Genomic DNA, 8,657 nt, shown 5'->3' with positions numbered 1-8,657 from the left:
TCTTTTCCAGGAAAGAGAATTAACAAAAGGGAGGGAAGGATTTTGAAGTTTGGGTAAGAATCTACAGCTCCTTTCAACTCTCTCGATTTCCCACTGCTAACCATCTCTCAAACAGACAGTTAACTGGAAATAAAAGAATGGCTCTAGAAGGTGAACTCTATCCATTGAAAATCGATAGAGAATCTGCAAGCAAATCACTTAGTCTGTTTAGCAGTCTCTGAAGGTAAGATTGCCTTGGTTCCATGAGTTGAGTCAAGCAGAGCAGTGGCATGAACTAAAGAATAAACAATATTCAGTTTGTCCTTTCTTTCCCAGAGTTCACTGGCATAGGAGAGATTAAAGACTCAGTATGAGTATTTTTCTAAAGTCACCCTACACCCTGATGTTTCTCATAGCGTGTCTCTGTGGATCATTAATGTGTTTCCAAGCAAATCATTTTGTATGGAGCGTTTATTTACCCTTATTATTAAGATGCATGTGTTTCACTGGAAGCATCAGCTTTGAGGCCTGTCAAGCACATGATAGAAACAGGCATGCAAAAGGAAGGAGTATTCTGTCCAGGGAGCATGAGCAGGCAAGCTCACCATCGGAAATGGTGATGAAATAACAGGGAAATACAACTGAAAAACACACTCAAAAATGTATTACATAAAATAATTTACTTCTCATTCAGAATGACCTTCCAGACCTATTAGTAAGACAGCAGTCTGTGAGTTCAGATACAATCTGAAAGTCATGACAATTATAGTAGGGCAAGACCAATAAAGTTAAACATTTGAAGTCAACTAGAGACAAAACTGTGAAACTGTGTATAACAGAAAATGACACTGATGAGGAACTCCAGGGATATTAAGGGCAAGATTGCCGAAGAGACAAGAAGGGTACAATTAGAAAACCTACATCTTTAATACAGTGAGATTTGTATGCACACACTCTGGTGTCTTCATTTTGCAGCCCATTATATTGGCTTAAAAGTCAGAAAGGTGCTCATGCATGTAATTTATACTGGAGCAACGAATGCAGTATATGTGGATGTGTGTGTGTGCACTTTCAAAGGCAGTCGTTTTAGAAGAATGAGAAGAAAATTACTTCCTGGGCATTCATTAATAATTCAGGTGATATCCTGCACCTCCATTTATAAAACAATATAATAATAATAACACATACAAAATAACATCATAAATAACACAAATGAGAAGTTTTCAAGTATTTCAATGTGCCTTGAAAAGTTTCAAACAGTAATTCTAACAATTGGTTAGACAATCATTTTTTTCTTTCCTTTTCCTCTCATTTAGTCTCAGAGCCTAAAAAGAAATGCCTCCAGTCTCTGTTAGACCTGATGTTTGGAATGAAATTAACAAGATTCTACCTTAAAAGAGCACACTTATGTGGGCTTTTCAAATTGTGAAAACTTGTTTCCCTCTTATAAACTGTGATCTTTCCCCTGCTGCTGGTTTATAAATACAGGCATATAGCCCAGAGCCATTATAAAGAAAAACAACCAACCACAATAAACTAAGGAGCCTTATCTGATGGTTAAGGTTCTCAGGAAAAAATGAGAAGAGCACCTTGATCAGGAGAGGAAAAGAGGATAGAGGATAAAAACAGTAACCTTTAACTTCTGTGCCCTCGCTCAGCCAGTAACTTATGGCAGGTGTTGCTGGCAAGGCCTTAACTGCATTTCTTCATTCAGTTGAACATCCTGTCTGCCAACTCCATACCAACCCAGCTGCTAATAAGCATGCCCTGGGCACCCAGGAAAAGAAGGGAAGGCTGGCAGCTTAGGAGCTCAAATGTGCCATCAGTGAAAACCAGCTCAAAGGAGCTAAGCTATTCGCTCCTTAGAATAGTGCTCAAGGTGGAGGCTGTCAGTGGTCAAACCAAGCATGAAGTTCCTTGGATGCTTCTCCAGCAAGATCCATGGAATTTTACAAAACCAGTTTTCCACAGGTTAGCATTTCTTTCTTAGCCTACATGGCAGTTAATTCATTTTGCCCTGTTCAAATGTAGTATGAAAGAACAGAGATGAAAACATGCATGTAAGTACATACACATACTCTAGTTATGAGCACCTAGGGTCTTTCCCATCACTCTTGCAAAAGTGTGTGTGTGTGTATACATACACTCACACATACATATGTATACACAGACATCTATGTACAGAAATAATGTATATGTGTGTATGTCTATGTCTATATATAATATATACATAATATATATTATATTCCAACTTGAGTAATATATATAATATAATATATATATATAATATATATAAACATAGACATACACACAAGCGCATACCATAGATCAACCTCATTTAAATATCTAGGGTCTGGAGAACGTGCTGACCAACAGAATACATGTGCATGTGGATGTCACGTGACATGCACTAACCAACCATCCCAAGGTAAAACTGTTGGGAGGAGGAAACTGCCAACAATCTTTGAAAATCCAGACCTACCAGGCCTTTATTTAGAGATTTGTTCCCATGGAACCCTCAAAGAAACTTAGGAAAATTGGACTGGAATGGGGTCCCACCCTGATGAACACTCAAACACTAACAGCTATATCTAGTTTATGCGTGGAAGTGACTCACACATGGCAGGCAGCATGAATATTAGGCTACAATGTGGATAAAGCACTGGAGCTTAATATAGATCAATATTTGGCCTCAGGTTTTCCAGAGCATAGAGTCTTGGCATTTGATCCCTCTGCCTTCAGGTGAGAATTAGGCACACTGAGGGACCAGGGAAGCACAGTCTGCAGAACTCTTGGCTCCTTTCTGCTTCTCTGCCCCACAGCTGGAAGGGTTGACCAAATCAAGATAGAATCGAGACTTGAGGAAGCGGCGGTAGGAATCCTTCTCCATCAGGTTGAAAATCTTCTTCTGAGCCTCATCAAAGCAGGTTATTGTAGGCTCTAGCATGTTCCGGCTTGTCTCTTCCCTGGTGCAAGAATCCAGGTTCACCTGAGGGGCAAAGGCCAAGGCTTCATTAGACCTATATCCCTGTTGAGAATGCAAGGCTCTATGCTTTGTAGTGACCTGTAAGTGACTGTGCACCCTCCGTATTTCAGAAGCAAAAAAAAGTGACATTAGGCTCCTCCTCAGCACATGTGCGAGAGTATAAAAGGTTCATTCTGCTCTAGAGTGGGCAGGGCAAGATCCGTTCTGTCTAACAAATTGGGGAGATTCATCAGAAAATTTCACGAAGGGAGGTTATGGTAAGTCACCTGGATAGAAGAGATTTTTTTAAAAACTGATTTATTTGGAGTTGTCAAGGTTATGATAGTCAACTCCAATATTCTAGGAACCTTCACTAGAGATTTCTCTGCCATAAAAGCTTACCTTTTTGGTCAGGTTGGCTAATGGGTAGAAGGAATAGATAGAAAGTTGGGTAGAAGAAATAGGTTCTAGTGTTTGATAGCACATTAGGGTGATTATAGTTATCAATAGTTTATTGTATATTTTAAAATAGCTAGAAGAGGAGATATGGAATGTTCTCAACACATAGAAATAATAAATGTTTGAGATATGTGTATACCAATTGCCCTGATTTGATCATTACACATTGTATGCATGTATCAAAATATCACACATACTCCACAAATATGTACAATTTTTATGTATCCATAAAAAACCTACCTCTTTGGTTGCCTGGACTGAGATGAATTCATTATAGATCTTTTTGGCCTTGGGACTTAGTTTAGATGGTGATTTGATTTTCTTATACTCTTCACAGCTGATCCAGAAGTCAATATTCTCCTCACTATATTCAGACTTCAAGAAAGCTTTGAAAGCTGCCAGCCCACCTATGATACAGGAGAAAGGACCACACTTGTCATCACACTGGCTAGCCTCTTGGATATGATATTTCACATAAAGCTGAGGTACTTGGGGGATAAAGCGTAGGTTCAAGCAATTCCTTTTTCCCCCACTTTTTTCAAGTCACTTAGGAGTCAGGTAAACCTAATCTGTGTTTGATATCTAGTGGATCCCAGTTCTACCTAATGATTCTTACCCAAGTTGGAAGCCTCTTTCAAGAAAGTATTTTGTTTCTGAAATACCTATGCAGCTATCAATTACCAAGGTTGATTTGGGAAAGAGAAACTTTGCAAGAAGGCATCGATATTTATCATTTTTTTTCTCTCTCTTCCCTTTTCCCTTGTGATGAGAGAGATGGTTTTCCACATGGTTCCTGCTTAAACTTTTCATTGTATATCACAAGGCTCTAGGGCATATTAAAATTATAAACAGACTGAATTTAAGACCTAAAGAGTCTCCTGAGTCTGAACATCAGAAAGAAGCCAGGCCTTGCTGCAGTTTCTATTAGACCGGCATAATGTAACTTGTCTTATCCAGAGTATCTCATCCCAGGTTGCTGTCAGACTTACATTCATGACTAATCAGGTTTTCCAGTGATTCAGCCCATTTCTTGACTTCCTCTTGGCTTACCCTAGAAAAAATAGAGAGAAACAGAATAATTGGAATGTCATGATAAAAAAATTGGGGTAAGAAATCTAAGATCCCGAATAAAGGCAGAGATTTTATTTTCCATCATTATGACAAAATATGTTATTGATGAGGGCAGTTTTTCACTAAATGTATAGACATTTCAAATGTAGTTAAGATCTCCATGAAAATGGAGGCTATCTTGATCCAAATCTGGCTTAACTAGGAGCACAACTTCCCTCTTACAGAACATCTCTATCATCAGATAGTTAATACTCAGTAGATCTTCACCAAGGCCTTTTCTCTTACCTCTGGCAAATAACCACTTTGTCCTTCTTGTTGTGGGAAGAATTATGTTCACAGGAATCAGATTTTTGCAGCAGGAAACCTAGCCGATGTTTCATATCTTTTGCACTGCACAGAAGAGAAAAATAATGACTAAATAGTGATAACCAGCTTTCTTTAAAAGATACCTAATGATAGAGCTTGAAGAGTCCATTACTAGTCTATGGCTCAGAGACAGTTTAGGGAATGGGAGTTGGAGTTGGCATGAACTCTCAGGAAAACAAGATTCCTCTTTTGGTTCCCTACGACTTGCTACAAAACCTTGAGGCAGAGTCCTAACACTAGTTCCTTCATTCACAACTGGAATTCTGACCCTTCAGTTTACCTCAGAAACCTCAGAAGCCTTTATATGCCTGTCATTTTGACCAACAGAATACCTTTGGTATCTTCAGTAGAACCTGAATCACTGAAAACATGAGTGATCTCTGAGTAATTTTTAGGAGTTGGAAAGCAGTAGCGGCAAAAGATGCACATCCTTGCTGCACGCCACCTTCTGGCAGGTGATTGCTATTTCCATCTGTTCCCCTGCAGGCAGAGGGAACTGTAAAAGTCTATTCAGTTCCAGTCATGTACGTGGGGGCCACGCAGTTCCTGCTATGAGGTATAGAGGAAGAATACACTGAGGTGCGCAGCCCCAGCAGAGGGAAATGGAACATGGGACGGTGAAAGCAAATGCCCAAGCTGAAACCTCAGCCCCTTGGGGCTTCTTTCCAGACAGTATCTGCTGCTGCTGCTTTCCTTTTTAATGCTACTTTAAAGGACATACACACTCTAAAGGGCATTTGAAGCTTAAAAGCTATTAGGAGAAGCAGGCTAGAGTCATCACTGAGCTTCCACCATTTATTGCCACCATTTATTGCCACCATTTAATAGGTAGCCTGGCACAATAGGGCTCCTGACTAACTAGAAAAAGGGGGTCTTTTAATAAGCCTTAAGCTCAACTCTCTTACTTTTTATTAAATATCCTCTTGCTTGCATCTCTTTTATTAAAAAGGCCAAGAAATAATTTAAAAATAGAAATACCATTTTAAGAGAAATGAATAACTAAATGTGTCTATTTGGAGTGGGGAAAATAAAGCCTCAAAGATAGAAAGACATTTAACATAACCCCTAATACATTTATGTATGTAGGTTTTCCCAGAAAGTTTGAATTCCATTATGTTCTCTGACTGCCCCTTAAATAGTATTTTCTCTTCCTTGCAAGATTACTTTCCTTCCTCTGCTTCCCTGACTGATGACTGCTCAGGGGATGCAACATCCTTTTTGATGATAACAGGATATAATCCTGAATGTTAGGGTGATTCCAAGGTGATAATATAAGTATATCATGAAGTCCAAATAGAAATGAATTCATATTTCTATGTGCTGGATCCACCTGAGATCTGAGAGTTGTTGATCAATGCAGGGGCTAAGTGTGCTTAGCAAGTATTCTTATTAAAAAAAAAAAACATAAAAATAAAAACCAAAATGACTTCAGAAGTTATTGGAGTCAGGAAATCTAGATTTGGTCCTAATTCACCCACCAACCTATGTGACCTTGAGCAGGCGATGGCTCCTGTGGAGCCTCAGGCACTGGTGGCAAAGATGTTGGACTAGACAATTTGCAATTTACTGGTGAGGAAAGGGAAGAGCAGTTCATTCTGCTGACATAGAGTTTACCTCCTTAGATTAGCTGCTTAACTCTTTGAGGACAGAGCTCTAGTATTAACTTTTATCTGTTTTGCAAAATATTTACCAGGGCATAACTTTCTCCTGACACTCTTGTATTTTTGTATAGTTCATTTCATATGTAAGTTAACTGAAGCTTGAAGTAATTTGCTCCACTCCATTCAGAAAATTAAGCGTGAAGGTCAGAGGAACTTATTTCATAGATACTCTCTGCCAGACCCTCCTGCTTCATTTTAAAGAAGCCATAGATACTTCCATACTCCTGAATGACAGAATATTTGAAAAGTAAATGTTTTAATAGTACATAAAAAATTATGTTTTCTGAGACTATTTCCAAAATAAAATTTGGGGTAATTTCTATTTGCAGCGCGATAAGAAAGCAGGTAGTATACCTTTAGATTGACTTTTTACCTTTAACTGCAAGATTAAGTAATGTAATATGCACTCATTTTGTGTTTAATTTTCAACTGACTACTATACGATCATTCTCTGAATGCATTTGTTTATACCTTTTTTGAACAAACGAAAAACAAATGAATAGCTGTATGTCTGTAAAGTCTTTTTAAAAAATCAAGAGAGTATATTAACAAAACAATATCTTTAAGGTGAGATCTACAAAACTGTTAACTGATTTGTAATGATCAATACTTCTCAACCACACTCATATAAGACACTTTAAGAACTAGAGATGGGGCAGAGAGATAAGGAAGATCTGGCTTTGGAACTCATATCTCATTGTAACATTTGCTTATAAGAACATAGAGAGTGAAAGATACTGCAGCACTACACAGAAAGCATAGTGCCTTTCTGATGATGGAGCCAAACCTCATTCTGGGGTACCTTTCCTGAAACAAGATGTAGCATACAATCAGAAAACCCAGACCCAGGCTTCTATGTACTCCAGGGATGCTTAAATAACAGCAGTAATCACAGATGGAGATATTGCAGACCACTATACATAGCCTCAAGCCTCATCTCACTTCTTAATTAAAACTAGCTTGCTTAGACCTGGCTTAAAGAACAGTTCTCAAAACTGAGGTCACATGAAACAATACATAAGGACTGAAATTTGGGGAGTACATGTCTTAAGTCACAGTATCTAGCTAGTCTTGGAGGAAAGTTAGAAAGTCGTGCTCTCCTGACCACACTGTTTCTAATTGCACAGAACTAGGTTAGTAAGTACAACATGTAAATAACTGAGAAAGTCTATCCAAAAGTTTAATACGGTTAATGACTGAAAGCAATCTTACCTCCTTAAGCAAGAAGCCGGCAGACCTGCAAGCCCTTTGCACATCTTATTTAACAGCTTGGGATTCGCAAGCAGGAAAGAAATGCGGCAGGAGGAGCTGTGGCTTCGGCTTTGAGCGTACTTTGCCTCTTCTCCGGTAAAAATATTTTCAGAATCCTCTGAGCGTCTTCCTCCTAAGCCTGTAGGGGTCTCTTTTATAGCCCAGCTACGACGGTCCAGCCAATCAGATGACAGCTCTGCAGTACCAGCTCCTCTGTCTCCCTCTGCCTCTCCAGCCCCTGAAAGAGATGAGGAGGAAAAGACTGACGCATCAGCAATGCTAAGTGAACGAGCAGAGAAAATCCTTCAGCAAAGTAGGGATATGGAAAAAAATGTACTCAATGTCTCTACCAGTGTCAGAGGTTTAGAATTTCTAGAAAAGGAAAAAAGTGTACAATGCTGCAAAATATAGTATTCATTCATATTTCTGTAAAAAACAATATCAAGGAAAGTTGCTTCCTGGAAGGAAAAGTACCAGCAGGAATTCTGAAGCTTACTTAGGAGCTGACTCCCAGTGCCCTTCCTCTTTTGGATTAGAAGCATCATATGATACATGGTCCAAGATCTGATCCTCACGATTTCCAAAAGGGAGCTGGCAGGATCATCGTTTCCACGCAGTGATTTGCAGAAGTTGCCTTGGTTGTTATGCAAACAAGAAGGTGGAGAGAAATAGCTGGATGACAGACAGTTATAAGCCCGGCTGCATAGAGAAACTACCCTAGGAAAAATAGATTTGCTATATCCGTAATCAACCTGACTGAGGAATACTTTTCTAGAAATCTTGGTAACAACAGAATTCAGCCTAGCACTGACAGTTTCTCCTTTACATGCCTGTGTCCTGTAAAAAGTCTAAACCAGCAGCTTGAGGACCAAAGGAGGGAGTAGGTGAGCAAATATACACAGCAA

General features: G+C 39.1%; 1 protein-coding gene across 1 annotated transcript; it reads right to left on the bottom strand.

Moving 5' to 3' along the window:
• Positions 1-432: 432 nt before the first annotated feature.
• LOC105492939 (regulator of G protein signaling 4) lies at positions 433-8,391 on the bottom strand. Its single transcript, XM_011760333.2, has 6 exons — positions 8,249-8,391; positions 7,714-7,990; positions 4,760-4,864; positions 4,393-4,454; positions 3,644-3,810; positions 433-2,968 (listed from the first exon to the last, which is right to left on the bottom strand). The coding sequence occupies exons 1-6, from the start codon at positions 8,304-8,306 to the stop codon at positions 2,729-2,731; spliced, it is 909 nt and encodes a 302-aa protein (XP_011758635.1). The 5' UTR covers positions 8,307-8,391; the 3' UTR covers positions 433-2,728.
• Positions 8,392-8,657: the final 266 nt, after the last annotated feature.

Source organism: Macaca nemestrina, chromosome 1 (assembly GCF_043159975.1).
Source record: "Macaca nemestrina isolate mMacNem1 chromosome 1, mMacNem.hap1, whole genome shotgun sequence".
In the NCBI taxonomy this organism is placed as follows: domain Eukaryota; kingdom Metazoa; phylum Chordata; class Mammalia; order Primates; family Cercopithecidae; genus Macaca; species Macaca nemestrina.
Note: the sequence above shows the minus strand (reverse complement) of the source record. Positions and strands in the feature narration are given on the sequence as shown.

What these genes read in the sequence shown, in the direction of transcription:
- LOC105492939 (XM_011760333.2), bottom strand. Translation starts at nt 8,306, where the DNA reads ATGTATCATATGATGCTTCTAATCCAAAAGAGGAAGGGCACTGGGAGT. An exon ending in CCGGCTTCTTGCTTAAGGAG is followed by an intron (nt 4,865 to 7,713) that starts GTAAGATTGCTT and finishes TCTTCTGTGCAG; the next exon opens with TGCAAAAGATATGAAACATC. An exon ending in CAGTCCAGGCAACCAAAGAG is followed by an intron (nt 2,969 to 3,643) that starts GTAGGTTTTTTA and finishes TTTGCCCCTCAG; the next exon opens with GTGAACCTGGATTCTTGCAC.